Source organism: Corvus cornix, chromosome 1A (genome assembly GCF_000738735.6).
Source record: "Corvus cornix cornix isolate S_Up_H32 chromosome 1A, ASM73873v5, whole genome shotgun sequence".
In the NCBI taxonomy this organism is placed as follows: Eukaryota; Metazoa; Chordata; class Aves; order Passeriformes; family Corvidae; genus Corvus; species Corvus cornix.
Window position 1 is genome coordinate 48,985,025 of NC_047057.1, and position 20,861 is coordinate 49,005,885.

Below are 20,861 nucleotides of genomic sequence, written 5' to 3' on the forward strand. Positions count from 1 at the left end.
AGATAGAGAACACAACCAAGTGAGGTCACAAAGGAGCAGCTTTTAGGCAAGTGGACGCAGCCAAAGTGGGCCAAGCTGCAGGCTTCTCATTCAGTTATGGCTCTCATGGTCACTTGGTTCCATTGTTGTCAACGCTGGTGGCCCCCAAGGGTGATGCTGTGCCTCAGTACTGTACAACACTCTTTCAAGAAACAGGGTCTGTGCACATCACCCCTGCAGAGCTCAATGGCAGCTGTTTTGCTGGGTAATGTCTGTATGAAGGGAGGTTATTAAAACCACTCAGCAGCTTTTACTCCAGGGCTTTTCCCTTTAGATTGACCATGTTCTTCCTCCAGTACATTTCCACCTGTGCTCCACTGTGCTAAGGTTTGTTCTGCACCACCATGAGTTGTGACTTTACCTGGAGAGAGTCTAGACTATACAGTGTTAGCTGCTCTTCCCGAAGGCAGGAGGGAGGGAGTTCCTGAGGAGCATTCCTGTGGGTTCCCTCTCATCACCCTGCTCCAGCATTAGCACTGCCCTGCCAGCTTGGAGGGAGGCTGCCCTGAGAGCTTTTCCTCACTGCCTCTGGGGATTTGGTACTCAAGCAATTGCCAACAGAAATCAGGCACTGTACCACAAGCTGTACCTTCTTGGTTAAGCTGGGATCTGCCTGAGATTTTTGCATTTTCTTTCACCCTGCAGCTGAGAAGGAAGAGTGGAGGACAATGAGATGTGAGGAGAGGAATGCAGTGGCCATGGCTGTTACTGCTGGGAGTCTTGTCAGGGCCAGATGATGCAGAACAGCCCAGTTCTGGGGTGCAGCAAGGAGGGAGGCAAGCAACAAGTAGCTCACTGCTGGGGACAGGGTGTGAGGGGGAGATGTACAGCAAGCCCCACTGGGAGGTTTGAATAGCAGAATAGAGAATTTCAGAGAGTGGCCTGAGAGACAGCAAATCCAGATGAGTGCTGTCTAAGTATGGAGACCCAGGAGGAGAGAACTGAGCTCTGTGGGAAGAGGGCCATGATGGGAGTGCTGGCCTGGAGAGGGAGGCAGCATAATAAAGACAGTTCTGAGGACTATGGGAAGTGATGCAGAGAGGCAGGGTGGTCCTGGGGCTGAGGAAGAAAGCTGCCACAAAACAACACTCTCAGCTGCCAAGTAAGTTGCATTGAGTTAAGACTAAATTATTCTCTTTTCAAACCATTGATCTCTCCTCTACACCCTACTCCAAACAGATAGGTCTTGCCAGCACTCCTCCCTTGGATTAATTGAATCCACTTGGCTATGGAGAGCAGAGATCCCAGAAAAGCAGCCAAACTCAGCTTAGCCACAGCAAGGCTCTGCACCACATGAGCCACCCTTGGCTGTTATTGCCTCCTCCCAAACAATTCCACTTTTACCTGGGTACAGTTAGCTTGGAAAACATGCCCTGGTCCACACAAACAGTGGGACTTCATACAGTGTGGTATGTAAACACACCTGTTAGTGGGCAGTCTTAGCAAAGAAGAGAGAGAGCTCACAGCAGGCTGCAGCAGAGCAGTGTGACAAAATGAGCCCCTTAGGGGGTAGGGCAGTTCCCCTTGCCCTATTTCCCTTTCCCATAGGGAGCTGTGCATGTGGCATAGAGCTCACTGTATTACAGCAGGTGTAGGCAGCTGCCTTTCCTGACATGAATGCTTTACTGTCACAGCAGCAGCCCTTTCTCCCATTGACCCTGGAGCAAGAGCAGGGTCCCTCTCCACACTGTGTGTCTGGCTTTTCTGCTCCTGGGTCCTGCTGCCCCTCAGGACTGCAGAGCTGCTTGCATGTCCTGACAGCAACTCCCTACAGAAGACCGAGCTCTGTGCATGTTTGTTTCTGTAAGTTCAACTCTCTCATGTCCAGACATAGGCTTGTTAATGTGTTCCCACACATGTCCCCAGCACTCAGCAGTGAACGTTAAAACACAACAACCAAAAAGCAGCTTCTCAAGGGTGTGCAGCATCCTGTCCAAAACCTAGAGTACTCAAGTTGCATGGTGGGTGCTTGGAGCAGACCCAGCATTAGAGAAGTGGTCAGTGCAGCATAAGCAAAGTGTTCAGCACAGCAAAAGCCCAAACTAAATAACCTCCTGGGTCCTTTCCATTTGTTTTCTAGGATGCTGCACAGAGAATGGGAAAGCCTAGGAGTACAGAAAAGAAAATGCGGCCTTTACTGGGTTCTCTACCCCAGCTTTTCACTGATAAACAACTGCAGCGTCCAACAAAGTTTCCAGAGAGTCAGCATGCCCCATGCAGGCTGGCCTCTCTGGACAGTCTGAGTCTGGGAAGAGGCAGTGTCTGGAGGCTTAGTGGTTATTAACCATAGGACAACAATGAATGGCAATCCTGGAAGTTGTTTCTATGTGAGTGTGAAGATTTCTGCCCAAGCCTTTTCCATGCACGAATCTTTGAGGGTTTCCAAGAAGTAGCTGAGCACAGAGATTAAAAGGATCAGGAGCCCAGCACTCTTGACTGATTTTGTAATCAATCCTCCTAGCTGCACAACATGCACAGTGCCAGAACTCCCTGTCTGACTTGGACACTTTAGGGAAACACACCCTTAGAAGGGCTTGCAGCAGACAAGATCTGCCCCTTTCTCACCTTGCAACTGAAGGAGAAATCAAAACAGAAACCCCAGCACGTATTTCCTCAATCCTACCTGTCATCTTGTTGGTCCAGGGCAAGGAATACTCCAGTAAGGACTTCAGGACTTCCGGAAAGTCCAGGGCACTAGGGCCCCCAGGGGTGTTGCAGCTTGACATGTCCTGTCCTGGGACTGTGCCAGCAGGGCTAAGGGAGGGCCAGGTGCCTGGCCACCAAGGTTACACCTCACTCTCCTGGGTGTTGCGAGCCCCGGACTGGGTTTGCTGGACTACTCTGGCTGAGAAAAAAAACAAGGAGGAAGAGAAACAGCCTAGCGAAGACACAGCTTACCCAACTGTCTTCACCTCCCCCTCTCCCACTCTGAAGTGGCCAATTGTGGAAATAGCTTCCAGCCTTGCAGGGCGGGGCCGGGCGCCTGGCCAGCGTGGTTTTACAGGGCCTCTCCCAGCCAATCCGGCAGCAAAGAACTGGGCCAGTTATTTAACTTTGCAAAGGCAGCACCCTTTTCCTTCCCAAGGTGTTGTGAGAAATACATGTGTCGGAAGGGGGAAAAAAAGCAATTGTGCGTTTCAGGGGTACACGTCGGCTGCAAACACAACAGCAAAGGGATCCTCTGACGAATCAGCAACAGCAAAGGGATCCTCTGAGGAGCTCCAAGTTGTGCAGGTTGCTACAGGGAGATACACATGCTGTCTGCATCTGCCTGCTAACTTTTTAGCTAAGATGAAGATGATGACATTATTTGTATGTGATGTAACAGTTACTCTGTGTCCCTCCTAAATTAATATTGATAAGGTGTGCATCATCCCCAAAATCCAGGATTTTTCTTCTTAAGAGGCACAGAATTTTATGAGAAAGCAAACAGCCTCCTCTCAGAGCAGTGATGTACAGGAAGAGAGTTCATGAACCCTGCAAATACCTTGGTAACAGCTGGTTAAGTAAGATCTTGAGCACACAAAGCCCCTCCTCTCCTAGCTGTGAAATTTTTAGCATGGAGAAAAGGACTGGAGACAGGAGGATAAAGGTCTGATCCTCTTTATTAGAACCTGGCGTGCAAAGTAGCATCTTACATGTGCTGGGGTCTTTTCTTTTGCTGAGTGTGATATTTCAACAGAAGTGCCTTTATTTCTCAGTTTGTTCCTGTCCACTTTGCCAGGCTCAGCCTTACAGTGCCAGTGTGACTTGCTAGAAATTAGGTATTCCTACACTGGTCTGTGAGCCACAGCAACTGGACACAGCCCAGCAAAACCATACATGGTGTTTGGTCCCATAAAGAAATGCATTTGATTTAACCCAGTAGAAACCAAAAAGGAAGAATTACCTAGCCAGGTGGGGTGGTTGAGAATTTCAGTTTAGCTGGAGAAGCCTTGTGATCTAGATCCCAATCTAATCAGGCTCAGAAATCACACAATAGATGGTTTAGTAGAATTCATAATTACGATACAACCTCTTCAGATTTTGAGTCAGTCATAACCATCAGTGGTGAAACCATTCAGGGAAGAACAGTCCCATACTAACCCTGGACTGTTACAGTGTTCTCCACCCACCCAAAGCTGAAGCCAGCAGCAGACTCTGCAGACAGTCAGTGCATTCTGGCTCCTGGGAGCAAGAGACATGATCACATCTCTCCTTCCTGGAGTACAGCCTGCCAGCCAGGAGGTCCATGTCCTTTCCTGAAATCTTCCAGTCCATTCTGGAAGACTGGAGTCTCTCAGTCATGCCAGACATTACTGATGTTTGGGACAGCTACTGTCATATATGCCTAGTTTTGCTTCTTATGACAGGCTGGCAAGGGAAAGTGACTGGGAACATGGTAGCTGTCCAGTGCCAGGTGCAGCTGGACCCCCTGGTTTTGCCCCAGGCTCAAACTTGTTATGAAAGCTGGACAAACATCTGACCATGTGTCTGGAGGGACCTAAGGACTTCACAGCAGCTGCTGCAGCAACTGACTGACATTTATGGCTTCAGAAAATGAAGACATTAATTCAGAGAAAATTAATAGAATCATAGAATGGTTTGGGTTGGAAGATAGCTTAAAGATCCTCTAAATTGTCACTTAGCAGTTTGAATTATTAGCCTGCAATGGACATCTCTAAGTTTTTGTCTAGAGATGTGAGAGCAATGAGATACACATCTCATCTTGCATTTGCCACGTCCACGAAGTCTCCTACCAACAGTGTATGTCCCTCTTGATTCAGAATCCCTGAACAATGACCTCCTGCCCACAAGAGCTTGGGTAACATCACTAGCTGGATCCGTCAACACCACCCTGTCTTCAAGCCCCAGGGAATCAGAACCTATACTATGGAATAGAGTCATAGCAGTGGGGAATGTCTGTCTGCCCCTGTGTCCCCAACATGGAGAGCAGAGCATTTGAGCTGCTTTAGTGAATGAAGTTGAAATATCTCTGGAAAGCTGCAGGCATGGCCACAGATTGCATCACTTGTGCTGGCTACACTGTTGTCAGATCAGATGTGTTTTTATTTTGTGATCCCGTTTTAGTGGAGGTGCCCGCAGCTCTGCTCCATCCATCACTCAGAAACCCAGTCAGCCCATAACACCACATTTTCTCCCAGACTCAACCAGCCATTCAACTTCTGCTGGCCCTAAGTGGTTGGCACACAAAAGGAGGCACCTAATGTGATGGAAAAGGCCAAACTCCATGAACACCAATTTAACTGGCAGAGACCAGGGCTAACTTCAGTGTATTTTCTGTAGCTCTCTTGCTGCAGCTACCCACACCACCCAGCAGTGCTGGCTGAACCTCTTGGCACATTTGCCTAAGGAGTGTGTTCAGCAGTCCTGAGGGGAGGACTGTGGGTCCTTCAACATTTGCCTTGGTCCATACTCTCCCTCCTTTTACATTTTTATTCAAAAGAATTGGGTTTTTTTTAAGCAACCAATTCTTGTACTTTCCTTTCCCCTGGCCCCTTTGCCTTTCTGCAGTGCTCAGGTGCTTCCGCTGGTACCAAAACATGTAAATGTCTCTTCTAAAACCTCTAATTCTACTCCTGTCTCTAATGGGACTTCTCTGGAGAGCTCTGCCATCAGGCCTAAAGGGAACTATAGAGCAACACTGCTGAGGTGTTGCTAGTAGGTCCAACCTTGCTGGCAGTTTGAAACCCCGGAGAATCTTTTCAGACATTCAGACCTCAGATACAACCCTGCTCATTACAAGGAGCTGGGTAAGGGGGTTCTCTGTGCATCTCTCCAAGTTGCCATCTTTGTTGCAGCCCCAGGAGTATTCCCTCAACTCCTTCACAGGGCCACTTTCACAGTGCTTCTGGAGCAGCCTTTCCCCTGTTCCCCCTCCTGCCAGTGTCTTGCAGTCACCCTCAGACTCAAAACAAGAGCCAGTGGCACATTTGTGTGCCTCCTTGGTCAGAAACTCCTGCAGATTATTGCTGTGGGTCTTGTCCTTGGTGGTGGCACCTGGCTGCATATCAATTTATGAGGCCACCACTACAGAAGGGAATTTAATTGTTTCTCAGGTGTATCTGAAAGCACAGCTGATGGGGAACACACCAACAGCAGTGATATTTGACTAAAGAAAGGCATTAGTGGTTATTATTACTAATTGCTGTTATCTCAGCTTTCTCCAGTAAGGTGAAAGCTTGGCTTGGTAATCTAATGGAATGTGTCCTCTTAGAAAATAAAAAGTTTTTGTCTGATTTTCTAAGGACACAAAGCTTATGCAGCAGTACTATCCATCCATCCATCCATCCATCCATCCATCCATCCATCCATCCATCCATCCCTCCATCCCTCCATCCCCAGAGCATGCTACCCAGCAAGGGATAAATACATTTAAATATCTTATTCTGTTTGAAAGATCAGCTAGGATGAGGAGAGTCAAATTAATGCCTCCCCAGAGATAAAATCTGCTGTTATGTATTCTGTATGATCTGGGGCACATACTTTGGCAGTGACACAGGACAGGCAGTAGCCAGCAGTACTGAAAGGACTTGTGGTGACAGACAAGATGACACTCCCCTGAAGTGAATTTGGAAATAAGGACAAAAACATGTAGAAACCTCTAGAAGCTTTGCAAATTCTGCTGTTCTTGAAGCAAGAGTATTTTCCTCTTTTTTCTCCATTTCTTTCAGTCACCCAAGACCATTCACATTGGCAAAGCAGCCATTACTTGGAAATTTCCATACCTCCTCACGTGAGACGTCTTCTGTTGCACGTCCTACAAATCAAGCCTACTCCTCAAAGTCTGTGTGGAGGCTCCAGGCCCACCCGCAGGGTTTGGTTCTTTCACCAAACTCAGCTTGGTAAGTGGTTTCCTCTTTCTTCTTTTATCCAAGCAAACCCTTTGCCAGAGATCAGTCACTGCCTCTTTACAGACATCCATACAATTTCTTGTTCTTGTACTAGTTCCTAGAACAATTGTACACGCCCCTTACAGCTTCCAGACTTAACTATTTATTTGCGTAGTGCATTGGGCTTGGTAGGGAATTTTTCTCAGCTTGGCAGAGGCCTACAGACTGAGTTTCACCATGGCCATGCTGAAAGGACACATGCACCACATCCCAGAAAGTTGTCTTCTTCTGGGTTGAGATGCTGCTGCTAATGCCAACAGACATCTATGGAGCTGCAGCAGTACCCAGAACGGCAGCAGCAGGGAAGGCTGTGGCCAGACCACAGGGGTGTCAGCATCCACAGCAGATTACTTTGAAGAAAAGGAGGTGTTGAAGGAAAGGAGGTGAGAGAAGGAGTGATGAAGCCAGCATGGGAGGGTGGACATCTGAGGGCAAAGTGGGACTAGGGCTCTGCATTGGCTAAAGACGCTGCCTGGTGCCTGCAACATGGGCATGCAACCCTTTGGGTACTTTGGATGGTAGCAACATGCGACACAGACACACAGGCTTGATGAGGCCTCACTCCTCAGAGTCCCCTTCCTACCTCTGAAAGGACTTCCTTCCCCAGCAGGGTATGGCATGCACACACGTGCCTGTGTATGTGTACATATGTGCCTGCCTGTCTCCCTGCGTGGAGGAGCAGCGCCGGGATTTCCCATCCAAGCGGTGAACTTCAGTGGAAGGAAGTGCCTGCACCTCCCGCCCAAGGCAAAAGAACTTCTAAAAACTAATTCCCCAAAATGAATGCCAAAAAGTTAATGAGCTTTGCTTCCCCAGCACCCCCGCCAAGACATCTCCCCCTTCTTGGGGAGCTCACATGGCAGCTGGGCTCACCACAGCTCTGCTTCTCTGCACGTGGCCTTCCCTTGTGAGGTGCCATTTGCCAGAGAACTAGGTGCTAAGCAGGGAGAAAACGTGAGAAAGGGCCTTGAGATCACCAGAAGTTGTACTGTCCTGGGCAGGAAGGACACCTAGAGCTGCCTTTTTGCATTTCCCTGCTCTGAAAACACTCTGGCAGCCTGGGCAGAGACAGCTTTGGGAGCTCTCGGAACAAGCCTTCTTGCAGGAGGCTAGGTTGCCTTGCAGGAGTCTAGCGGTGCCAAGAGCAGCAATAAACAAAGGGGTTGAAAGCAGGATGGGGAAATCCAAGGCCAGTGATATTGGGCCATGGGAGACCACTGGGTGGGACAGCAAGATGCACATTCCCGTGGCTGCTTCCCTCTCAAAACCAAGGCTGTCTGTAAGGACCTGGGCTGTCCGTCAGCCATCTCTTCCTACTCACACCCGCTAGGAACAACATGGACCCCAGCAAAAGCAGGGATCCTGCAGCATCATAGCCCAAGAGGTCTGAGCTTGATGGAAAGATACAGGAGTCAGCTGAGCCTGGGGAAGGCATGTGGGCTGAAAGAAAACAAATGACCCTTAGAAAAGCTTGGACAGTTTGGCTGCCACTGATCCCCCAAAACCAAGATGTGAATGGTCTTGAACAGGAGAAGCTCCAGACTGCCTAGAGGTTCTTTTGAAACACTGTCAGTGTATTGAATCCCCACCACAGTTCCCAGGGGCAATGCCCAGCCGTGTTGCAGTTATTCTCAAGCCATCCTGCTGAGGAAAACTGAGGCCATCTCACTCCCATGGAAGCAGGACTTTCCCTCTCTGCCTCAGAGCTTTGCTGGGGTACAGATGGGGGAGCGTGCCTCGGTATTCAATTAGCAAAACTATGCAGCTCTTCATTCTTCCTGACCATCTGCCTGGAAGGCCCCAGTGCTATTGGAAGCCCACTGCTAAGGCAGACATAGGAAATCCACTGAGAACAAAGGAAATATGCCAAAGAGCACCTCCAGAGCCGAGTGCTTTTCCAGTTCAAAGCAAGACAAATCTACTCTGGCATCTGGGTTTAGAGATTTTCTTCCCAGCCCTGGGTAATGTCATTTTTTAGAGGATTAATCCAGATGGTTATGAATGACCCTGTTTACTGGGTCTCTGCTATGTCTGTGCCTCCTGAGACTCTCTGGAAAAAATAGTAGTTTTCTGGGGCACCACCATCCATAAGATAACCTGCATAATGAGCATCCCTGAAAGGGGCAATCTTGGGAGCTGCCAGGGACAGGACTGTTGTGATGGGAAATGAGTCAGCTGGAGCTGTCTTCTGGTCTGGTCCCTGCTCTTGTCTTTGCTGCACCTGGATCTGTTTTCAGGAAACACCACTCCTGTCCCAGCACCACCAGGACACACTGCTCCTGTCTGGAGGGGGAACCACAGAGAAACAGGAGGTGACAATCGATCTGGGAAGGGAGAGAGGTTACGTGGAACGGACAGGTCCTGTCCTGTCCTCTCCCATCCTGGGGAGAAAGAGGTGAGGCCGAATGAGACATGGCTCAGCTCCTGACCAGAGCTCGCAGCTTTCCTGGAAGCCCCAAGGGCTATATGTCCACAGGACCTCTGCCCAGAGCCTTCCCATAGCACCCATCTGAGTCTGTTCGGTGCCTTCCTCCACCATGTATCAAACAGCTTTGTGCTTCAGCTGGTGTGCCCACAGCCTTTCCTCCTGCACTTCCCTCTAACTAGGCACTCCCATCCAGGCCTCTTTTACTATTTAGCTCATTGCTTTCTGCCCCATGTTTTTCCCCCCAGCTGCCCTGCTGGTACGTCCTCTGTGCCCTCTACCCCAGCCTGTAACCATCGCACGTCCTCAGGTTACAGCTCCTGCATGTCAGGAACTCTCTGCTGCTCACTGTGCACAGGACACATGACCCTGTTCCTGGTTGCAATGGCAGCAGCAAACACAATGAAGAGGATGACACCATTTGCATCATCTGCTCTCACTGCCCAGAAATGTTTCTCTATAGTGTGGGTAGGCAGACTCAGTCACAGGATTACTTAGGATCCTCATCTGCAGCAAACTCCCTCTGCCAGGCTGCTGTATGATGGCATGAACCATCTTCTGCATGAAGCCTTCCTCCCACCTCTCAGGGGTTTCTACCCTGCTCCTCACAATCTTCCACAGAACCTGGATTTTTTCTGGCTGATCTGGCTCTCTCTGCCTTGTCTTTGTATCTGCTGAAGTTCCTAGGAAGATCTGAATACTGAAATGACCCCTCCTTTTCTTCCTCTCTAAAATACAAGTTTATTTCAGTGAAGAAACACTGATTTACAGCTGAGGCTCAAACCTGCAAGGAAAAGAGGTGTTTTTCTCCTGATGCTTTGTCTGTCTCACAGTTTGACAATTTTGGTTTCAATTGTACTGGAAAAGCTACCCTCAACTCCTGCCAGCATGCCCTCAATAGACTTTGGAATGTAAAAGTAATGTCTCCCACATTTTATGTACTCAACTGATGCACCTTCGAAGTGCACATGTCTCCTCATTCCCCCTGCACTACAAGAATGTGTTCAGGTCTTTTCTTTGACCAGAAGGACATGAGTTCTTATGTCTGTATGAAGGCACATCAAGGAGATGTGTGACAAATCTTGTCTCTTCAGGCCTTGCTGGATATGACCTTCTGGTCACTACCAATTTATACTGCAGTAACAGGGCATATCCATGGGACTCCCCTGTCTTCACCACATCTCCAGTTTTGATTTCATCAAGAATATAGATTAATCTGCATCATGACAGATTAGAAAAATAAAGAATTTAATTTATTAATAAAATTAATAATAGTTTATGAATAAATGTTTTCATACTGACCTCTTCCCCCGGTGCAGTTTCCTCACACAGCATCCTTTCCAGGAGGAAAGTAAGTGCACAGACACCTCCCATGGCCCAAGCTGTGTGCAACTTGGTGGATAGGGCTAAGGGCACGTTCCCTAGCAGGGTGCACACTGCCAGGCAAAAGAACTGGCCAACCCAGTTGGACAGGGCAGCCTACACAGCAGAAGAATCTCTAGATGAAGGTGTTACAAGACCCGATTACTGGAGGTTTCAAAACACAGGTTACCCAAACACCTGAAACTGTGTTGATGCAGAGCACATGGATTCTTGGCACTAGGAGGAAAAGAAAAACATCTTAAATACACCTAAAGTTCACAAGAACTGTGTGTTTGATGAAGAACTGCATAAACTGTTAATATGCACTTAGGCAATTTTCCACTCGGCAAGAAGAGCAGCAGATTATACTTAAAGAAGGGAGAAAGCCAAAGTGGTCCAATGCTTGACGTGCTCCCTTTGCTTCCCTCCTCACAGCAGGGAAACCTGAAAGCAAGATAAAAATCCTTTGCAGGCTATTTGAAAAACACAAACACACTCTGGATCAGGAGAGGGTTTAAAGTGCACACTTTTATTTTCTATTACAAAGGCTAAAAGAAGCAAGTTTGGTTTTTCTTTCTTTATTTAAGAACAAAAGCAAAAATGTTGTTAAAACATCTACATAATTATCCTGATACTAGACCTTATGAAAGATACTAAGTTCTTTTTTAATAGTAAAGCGTGGTATTCTTAAATTATATTAATACAAAGACATATTAAAGGACTCAAAATCATTACTACCCAGCTCAGAACTGCAGCATCCCCTTGCTATCTTTTCCTTTCACTTGCTAAAACCCATCCATTTTTGACATACAGTTTCATACAAGCTAAGTAGGGTGTTTTTTGTTGGCTTTTTTTTTTTTTACTTCTCCCTGTAAAGGCCAGGTTTACTCCAATGTCAGTATCACCTAAAATCCCTGCCCCTACCAAAGAATTTGGGAAAAGATTTTCACTAAGTCCTTCAGCATTTAGTAAGTTTCTGCTCTGTGTGAATGTCTGTGGTTATTTTACAGTATTTGAGATTTTCTTCTAATATTATAAAATTAAAACATCACTTCCTTTGTTAATAACCCTCAAATTTGGTTCTGTGCTGCAGAATTTTCTTCTTCTCTCACACAAATAAAGAAGAGAGAGTTACCACAGGGTCTTGTGAACACAACACTAAAGCAGCCCCTACAGCTTGTGGTTTATCTGCTGTAGAGCTGCGAGCACTAAGCATTTCTGCTGAGAGCACATAATGTGCTGAAGAAAACCCTCTTGGCTTGATAAAGCAAGCCTGGGAAGTCAAGTGTGAAACTTCTTGCCTTTCACAATGTCCCTTTAAATAATATAAGCAAAGCCTTATATTAAAACTTTACTCGCTAGTTAGCAGTATAATACTCTCTCACTGAGATGGGACTGCAAGGACATCCTCAAGGGTTTCAAAAATGCGCACAGGGAAACCTGTTCCATCTCAAAGTTTATACCTATTTATATAAAACCCTCCCCTCTTTTTTTTATTTCCCTTTCCCTATCCCAAATAAAAGGCTTCATACTTAAACTGGAGATGCTGCGTTTCCTGGCCTGAGTCCTTTTCCTTTACCCTCATTTAAAAGATTCCTTCGATACCACACACATATAATATTATATAGAGCGATATATTTAATACCTGTGTATATATGCTTCATGGAAGGGGTCACATATATACACACTAAAACAAGTCTGGTGACGAAGTACTGCAACACCACAGACCAGGTTATCATATCAGGGAAAACAAAGAGACACTTGATGCAACCCCTGTGATCGTGGGCCTCCCCCACCTCACCTCACCTCACCTCACCTCACCTCACCTCACCTCACCTCACCTCACCTCACCCTCTCCCCATATCAGCCCCAGCCTGAACCTCTGAAGTCCCACCAAGCAGCTCAGTTCTCATTGCAGAGAGGGGGAGAGGGGACAGTGACCCACTTGGTAACCTAAACAAGTCATTGCATGAGAAATCACAGCTCAGCAAACGCTAGAGTCACACTAGAGATGCAGGTTTGTTTTAAAAGTAAAAAACAGATTTCAGTGTCCCCCAATCCAGATTTCCTTCCTCGGCGTCTGCCCAAGAAGAGCAGAACAAGATAACCCAGGAGCTGATGCCTGTCTCCTCCCATCTCTAAAGTTGACCACTTGAGCACAAGGATGACCAGGAAAGGTACCATAGCTACCACAAAGGACAGAGGAGAAACTACAGCACCTGACCACTCAAAAACTGCCATGTCTGATACTGCTCACAGCAAACCAGAGACTACCATCCACATTTTAAGGGAGAGGAAAAGAGCTCAGCAGAAAAGTGGTTAAGTTGCCCAGGAAAGAGGCTGAGTCACCATCCCCAGAGGTATTTAAAAATACATGTAGATGTGGCACTTCAGGACATGGTTTAGTCTGGGACTTGGCAGTGCCAGGTTAACGACGGGACTTGATGATCTTCGAGGTCTTTTTCAACTTAATGATTCTAAGTGCAGAGGCACATTCAGTTTACTTAGAGCATACCATGTCTATGGAAAGATTCCAGACCAGAATCCAGAGCACTCTACTCCATAACTGGACCCTAACTATCCCAGTGGAGCTGAAGCACCTTCCTGTGCTGCCTCACAGCACGTCCACATCTCCCAGTTTCCACATCCCATCCCTCCTGAAGCTGTGAACCCCAAGGATACGGGAGCAGGGAGGAACAGGAGGACCCAGAAATGCCAAAGCACCAAGCAGTTAATGGCCAGATTGTATTTACCATGGATACAGCCCTACCCAAGGGCTCTGAGATTGCTGTCCTGGGACACTCTGTATGAAAAAGACATCCCTGACGAAGGCTGGGAGGGAGATGTGTTTGTGTTTGAGTGGGTGATGCCATCCATGCATGCAAAACTCCAGAGCACAGCTGGACTGCAGAAGAGAGAAGGAGAGGGAAGCTCAGGACAGGGGACACATTTACTGCTTACAGGGTGAGACCACCAGAAAGGACTAGGCTGGCATTCAGAGCAGTACTGCTTCTCACTGCTGCCACTTAAAAAAGCAAAAATCCTGTCCCGGAGTTCAGCATTACTGGTTATTCCATCACAGCACACATCAGGCAGCACAGGAGCAGGCCATGGCTGAGTCCCACTGTGCCATTCACTCTCCACCACTGTCCCTGCTCTGCGTCGCATCCTAGTTGCACTTTGCATCTGCAAGCTCCCTACCCTGGCTCTGAGGAGGAGGGGGCTGGACCTCTGGTACTGGTAAGCGCTTCCAGCTGGATTCCCATTAGCTAAACGTTGCCCATGCTGTGCAGTGGTGTCCTTTTAAATGGGTCCCCACCCAGTTCTTCTGGCAGTGCAGGGAAAAATGCAGCTCTAAGTAACCAGAAACACATGCAAAGAGCAAGAAGGGAACACCATTACCTCCCTCCCTCACTCGCTTCAGGACACAAGGCAACACAGAAACACAGGCTCCTTTTAGTGACTGCCTCCCTCCTGACCAATACTACTGTGTGGACTTCAGTGACACATGGTGTGTCACAGATTCCACTACACCTCCTGGATGGGTTCTCTTTTACTTGCACCAGTCACATCAGCCAAAAAAACAAACCCAAACTATCTGCCCTGAATATCTGCCGCACACTGGAAAAGACATCTAATGAGAAGTCACCAACTTGCTTTCTGAGTACAGTCAGCTGAAGTCTGAAGTCACCTATAACCCAGTTCCTGCTGCTGCAAGCAATTTCATTACTTTGCTGCTTTTACCTTGCACTCCTTATACCACACGGCTGTTATCCTCCTCTGCACCAGTTGATGCCTGAGGGCAATACTGACAGCTGGAGCATAAGCCTAGATGTTTCAAGCCAGATCTAGTGGTTTTTCTTCTTTGCACCTCAATGCCTATTTCTTCTGGTACCAAACTCCCAGAAGAGCAGGAGGGCTGCAGCAGAGTAAGTGGGGCTTACTCTGCAGCACTGAGAAAAGGAACGTATGAAATTCATGGTCACCTTTTCACCAGATTTCATAAAATCATACAATGGCCTGGGCTGGAAGGGACCTTAAAGACCATCTAGTTCCAATCCCCCTGTCATTTAGAAGGACACCTTCCACTAGACCACGTTGCTCATAGCTCTATCCAACCTGGCCTTGAACACTTCCAGGGATGGGGCATCCACAACTTTTCTGGGCCCTCTCTCTCAGCTTTGTCCTTCAGACCTCTGCAGTCATACTCTGAATTGAAAGGCAGAAGAATGACAGAAGGTGGAATTATCTGATTTGCAGCCCAGTACAAGACTGAATTAATTCCTTTGAATGAAGGACAGGCAAAACAAAAAGATGAAGTGGAAGGAGAATTTGGGGGAAAGAAGAGAGAAAAGATGGATCACAAACTCAGTGAGCATGGCGTCGCTGGCCAACGAGAATCAAATTCACGAATTCATTCACCACTAATAAATCATCGTCTCATAATCTTAAAACAAAAGAAAAGAAAAAGTTCTCTTTGCGAGACGCAGATCTCGCTCTCTCCCTGCTACTGCCACTCGGAAAACCCACCCCGTGTTTCTGCAGCTGACAGACTCCCTCCAGCCCTTACTATACGTCATCCCGCAATAGGAAGTTGTATTTCCCGAAGTCATCATCCCTGGGGCAGAGCAGCATGTCTTTGCGGGCTTTGGCCAGTTTCTGTTTCAGCACTTCCCTCCGGTCTAGCCACTCTGTCAGCTCGTCCTGCCCGTGGGCATAGCGACACTCCTCTCCCTCAGGACAGGCCTTGTTCTTCTGGAACCTGCCGGCACAAGGAACGCAGTCAGGAGGGCACCCCCAGTACAGGGGTTTGAGTTCCCTGTCTGGGATACTTGGTAAGGACCCACTGAAACATGCTGTGAACTCTCCTTTTTAAGGGCGAGCTGATTCTCCTACAAACCCATGTGCAGTTGGGAAGACATCAAGGCTGGGAAAAAAACAGAGCAGCAAAAAGAGCAGTGGCTACAAGGGGATTTAGTCAGAGCACAAAAAAATCTGAGCTGGAACTGGACCAGCAGGGATGAGGAAAAGCCAGTGCACAAGAGACGAAATGCCAGGTAACCAGCATGAAATACAGAGCCTTCTTGCTAACCAAAATGGCATTTTTAACCATCACAAGCTTTCTGAAGGCACCCTACGGTACTGATTCAGAGGGTGTGAGACATTCAAACCATTTAATAAGGCACCTGGGATTCCCCCAAGCACTGGGCCAAGGGGACTGTTCAGCAGCCTGAGAGCTGAGAGCATCCTGGCTATGAAGGGCACAGGTGCAGACAGGAACCTCCCCTTTTCTAACAACACATGCTCAGGAATGTGCTTTTACCCCTCAGTATTGTCGCTGAGCACCTCTGGGATCCAACAGCAGCCTCACCGTCACCCAAACCTGTCATCTCATCCCACTCCTCTTCCATTCAGAAGTCTCTGAGAACTCTGTGAGAGGATGAGGAGGGATGACAGAGGCCCTGGACCTGTTACCCTGGCCCTGCAGCAGCGGCACAGGAGAGAGGTGAGACACTAGTACCTCTCGCAGAGCCGGAATTCGCCCATGGGGAAGCGGTAGCTCCAGCAGCTGGAGTCACTGTCTGAAGTGAAGACCTTCTCCTTGTGCTTCTCCGACTGGATGTGCTGCTGCCATTGCTTCTTGCTGTTGCTGTTTTTCCCACAGAGCCAGCAGTGGTAACCCATCTAACCGGTGCAGACAGGGAAAAGGGCCAGTCAGTGCAATAACATCCACATCCATTGGCCTTCCCTGTGCTGGCACTGCCTCTCCCCTCTCTTTCCAGAGCATCCTGGAAGCTCCACTCAGTCTATGACTACCCACACTTCTCTGCCATGCCATCTTTAGGGAATTGTGTTGACACTAAAGTGGAACAGAGGAGATGCTCTGTCAGAGTTTATCTATGGCTCAAACAGGCTCAGGGGACAGGGCAGTTCAGTTCATTGACACGGTCCCCCTGCCCCTGCTGATGGCCCCAGTGGGGTCTCACTGCAAGGTCCCCAGGTTAAAAGGCAATGCAGGACTCTTCAGTAGCACAGACCCTTACATCAGTACCACCCCTGGTATAAGGAGACACATCTGCCTCTAGTTTTCCAAGGCTTTTGTGCCAGCTCTTCTCTAAGCTTCTCACTCTTCTGACAGGCCTGCAGTGGTTTTGACAGCTTGCCCAGGAGCAGGCAGGAACCCTGGAGAAAGGCTGAGCCCATGCAAAAGGGAACCTAAGGGAATCCTAATGACCTGAGGATTAACAGAAAAGCCATTGCAGAGCCTTGCTGACCCCAGGTTGATCTCTTCCCTCTTCAGCTGTGGTGCCCTTGCTGTGCTGCTCCAAGCTGTCCATTTAACCTACATTAATACAGGCTCTGTTCCACTAGAGCAATGCAGTCCCTACTAGCCACACCTGGAGCACAGGAGAGAGGCAGGCTGGCAGCACTGAGGAGGAGAAATGAAGGGTAAGAGATCAGCTTATTACCATGATGTCAGCATAGTCAGTGGGCATCTGGATCTGTTTCTCCCCTTCTCGCGAGGTGAGTGGCGTTCCCTCTCCAGGCTTCCCAGGATTGTGTTTCTTTAGCCACATGTCATAGGTCTGCTGCATATCTAGTACTGCACAAAGGCGACACGTGAAGCCACTCAGACACCCTCCCACCCTGTGCACAAGCTATGAAAAAAGGACAAATGCTGGGGCTGCCCTTCCCTCCCCTTGCCTGTGCAGCACAGACTGAAGGCCTGTGCCCCATGTCACCTCCTCAGATGAGACCCCTGGGAAAAGGAGCCAAATTCACACCACACTACCTGGCATGGGGGATGTCTTCTATCAGTCAAGGGGCAACTGTGACAGCAGCCACACAAACTTTTCAGAAAGGTGGCAAAGTGCCGCAAGATCTCCTTGGAATTCACCCCACAAGATGATTCTCCATCAGGCCTGATTCTGCTTGACCTCAGAAGACATCTCACCCAGCCAGGAAGCTAAGGCAGGGGCTGGTTTCAGATCCATCTCTTCCTTCTAAGCCAAAGCTTCACCCTCAGCACTAGAGAGGGAGGAGAGCCTTTAAGCAAGCTGGCCACAGGAAGCGCTGCAGAGGGAAGGAAGACCTAATGATAGCTTGCTCTAAGTTTAAAACCTGCCCAGAGAACTGTAGTCAATGTCTCTTGTGGCTTTTGATTTAAAAGCCACTCAGCATACTTCTGGGAAGGGAAATTTGAGGTGGAAGCTTAAACTACACATCTGCCTTTGCAAGATGAGCACCTGAGAGAGGCTATGGAAACACAAATGTTTGCAGACATCGATATGATGCTCTAAGTGTGACACATTTGCGATTTACTCCTTGCTAAATGGGTAACTGAGGAACTCGAGGCAATTGGGGATAATGAATGCAAAGTCCCCCAAACTGAAACAATGCTGTCATTTGAAGATTCACCTTTGAGCAACACACCCAGACTGGTCTGATGTGCTTTAAAGGCCCCAGCAATGAAATTATTTGAACTGCAACAACTAACAGTTTGGCTAAAGAGAGAAGGACCCTCCATAGAATCATATAGACCAAAAAAACTCAGGGCAGGCCTGAAATCCTTCAGGCTTTCCAGCAGCTACGACAGAGGCAGGTGAGCACCTGGACAACTGGCCCTTTTTTCCCAGCTTCCTGTTAATCTGAATAAACAAGGATTTCTGCCACAGAGCTGGCTGTCCAGGTCATGGGCAACCCCTCAACTATCCCCCAAAAGATAGGCCTGCAGAATTAAATACAGACAAGTTCCTCCACAAAGGCACCACCCAACGATGTTCTCATTCAGGATCTCAACTCCACTCCTTTGAATACAATGCCATGAGCAGGGAGTGCCACAGCCCAGGAGCAAGGGATATGAGCAGAAATAGGTAAGATAGCCAAGGCAGATAGAAGACAGTCAAGAAAGATACAGGAGCAGCTACAGGCCAGGACTGGTGCTTTGGCAGAGCTCCATATGGAGCCAAGCCTGGGACATTACAGGCAGCTGGAGGAACAGCACAGGGTGAATTCAAAACTGATGCAGAAAGAGAGGGCAGCAGTGAAGCAATGTAAGACATAAAACCAATGTGCATTAGTCCCACAGCAAGGGACTCGAGGTACATGCACAATTAAGAAAAGAGCAGCTGTAGGCAGACCTGACCCATAATCCCACCTAAACTCATTGTAGCAGCCTTGTCCAGCTCCATCTCTGTTGTCAAGAATATGTCTTAACAGACCCTCTATCCACTGCCCAAATGTCGTCTTCCCTCTCCCCAAGCTTTTTGGCCCACATTTTCCCCACTCACTTTTATTTTCCTTCATGAAGGTCCACATGTCTCTCTCCTCAGGGCTGTGGGCAAAGGAGCAGTTGCCCACATACTGGCATTTCCTGCCATTCTGTGCATGAATACACAACTGTTAAAAGACAGAGAGAAAAATTTAGCATCTGCACAATCAGTCCTTGCTAGAGGGGAAAGTGGGTTCAATAACTAGCCGGGGCATTAAATTGCACAGGAGAAGTTGCAAACAGGATATTTTATATATCATTAATTCATGCTTCTTTTCCCCAGTCTCCTGATGACATAAACACACAGGCAGCTCAGCACCTGTTGCCATTTCCATAGGTGACTGGGTGCAGGTACAGGGCAACAGCAGGGAGCAACCTGGACTGACCCAATAGTGTCTCCTGCTGATCAAGCTGCTGGTCCCCAAAGGTGACCCATTCTCCAGCCATGTCTGAGTGGGTGAAGAGTGGCCTTACAGGTTGCTTAGACCACACTAGTGCACACACAGCTACCAAGAGTATCATTGCCAGAGAAAATGAGCTTTCCAAACATCATATTTACTGATCATCTCCTCTCCCCCTGTCTTGGCACAAAAGCAGGACCTACCATAGGGTAGGGGGAAGGAGCTTTCTCCTTTCAGGGAAAAAGTAAAGGAGAGGGAGGAACTATCACCACATTTGGGGCTGGGGTTGGAGGCTGGATATCTGTAATTTTCCTCACAGCATGTGGCTTTTTAGCTGAGTTCTTAGTTTTGCTTTCAAAACCCCTTGTGAGCAAGTTTCACAATCTATAGCAGCACAGTCACAGCAAAGGCAGGGGTACGCTTCTCCTGAGCATCTCGCCTCTCACCCACATTGAGAAACCCTGACCTAAGGGGAGTCTTAAATTTCATTCCCAAACCCTGTGCCAGCCAGAGATGCATTAACAGTTCTTGTTATGCATTAGCAGCAACACTGGAAACTTGTATTTGTGTGTAGAGTGGTTTGAATGGGTGCTGCTCCTTTTTCTGCTCCATCTTTTTGATGGATGTGTTTTGCTGCCATCAGTCTGTCCTTACCTCCCACCTCAGCCATCATGTGCTTGCCTCCCTGACAGGTCTTCAAGGGAGCAGCCCTCAAAGCACTGCACCGTGGTGGAAGGGAAAGGGATGGGGCACCTGGCCGTGTTGGGCATGGGGCTTACATCATATTGCTGTGGGAAGTTGCGAATGGAAGGCAGTGGCCGGACTGACACCCACTTCTTCTTAGCTTTGGACATCACCAGCAGGACACGGCGTTCCTTCGTCCAACTGAAGAAGAGAGAATAAATCAAGAGAGGCATAAGAAAGAGCAGAACAAGGGTTCTTTACCTCAGAAACCCTTAAATATTGAGAGATGAGCAGATCCTCCTGTCCAGCTTGTCCCTGCACTAGCTGTCTGTTCCTCGACACGCGCATCTGTGATGGAGAAGACACAAGATGGCTGTTTTAGGAGGACTTCTCCCTGTACATATTACCTATTTCCTGGGGTACCTTTTTTCATAAAACTACAAAAATCTCCCCCAAATCTCACATGGCATCACCACAAATTATTAAACAGCTGCATTCCACCCTTTGACACAGCCAATTCTTGTGCAATCAGATCCATGAAAAACACTTGGGAATATTTTCTGTTTGAAAGGTGCAATAGAAATTCAAGTCATTACAAGCACTGCCTTATGAGCAGTGCCAGGAAGTATTAATTCTCCTGCAGCTCCAGCAAGTGATCACCAGGAGATACCCTGAGCAAAAACCCCAGCTCTATTCAGCAGCTGCACAAAGAGGTGTTACTTTTTTCCCATCCCAGGAAGCAATCCTCACCTGCTTACTTCCTCCAGAAACTGCTGCTTCTGTCT

At 48.1% G+C, this 20,861-nt stretch overlaps 2 protein-coding genes and 1 long non-coding RNA gene across 8 annotated transcripts in view; 1 reads left to right on the plus strand and 2 right to left on the minus strand.

Moving 5' to 3' along the window:
- The window catches only part of TEF (TEF transcription factor, PAR bZIP family member), a 22,521-nt gene extending 19,553 nt beyond the window's left edge, over positions 1-2,968 (minus strand). The window contains exon 1 of the mRNA XM_010410632.4: positions 2,663-2,968. Within this exon, the coding sequence (XP_010408934.1) occupies positions 2,663-2,765 (103 nt within the window). The 5' untranslated portion in view covers positions 2,766-2,968. The remainder of the gene's footprint in view (positions 1-2,662) is intronic.
- Positions 1-20,172, plus strand: part of LOC120411858 — a 21,596-nt gene extending 1,424 nt beyond the window's left edge. Inside the window, exons 2-3 of the long non-coding RNA XR_005604413.1 lie at positions 6,714-6,884; positions 20,085-20,172. This is a non-coding gene — a long non-coding RNA (uncharacterized LOC120411858). The remainder of the gene's footprint in view (positions 1-6,713; positions 6,885-20,084) is intronic.
- ZC3H7B (zinc finger CCCH-type containing 7B) overlaps positions 14,809-20,861 on the minus strand; it is a 43,834-nt gene continuing 37,781 nt past the window's right edge. For all 6 annotated transcript variants that reach the window (XM_010410631.3, XM_010410629.3, XM_010410627.3 and 3 more), the window contains 5 exons: positions 20,172-20,277; positions 19,011-19,119; positions 17,190-17,323; positions 16,241-16,404; positions 14,809-15,481 (listed from right to left, as the gene is read on the minus strand). In XM_010410631.3, coding sequence (XP_010408933.1) covers positions 15,289-15,481; positions 16,241-16,404; positions 17,190-17,323; positions 19,011-19,119; positions 20,172-20,277 — 706 coding nt within the window. In that variant the 3' untranslated portion in view covers positions 14,809-15,288. The remainder of the gene's footprint in view (positions 15,482-16,240; positions 16,405-17,189; positions 17,324-19,010; positions 19,120-20,171; positions 20,278-20,861) is intronic.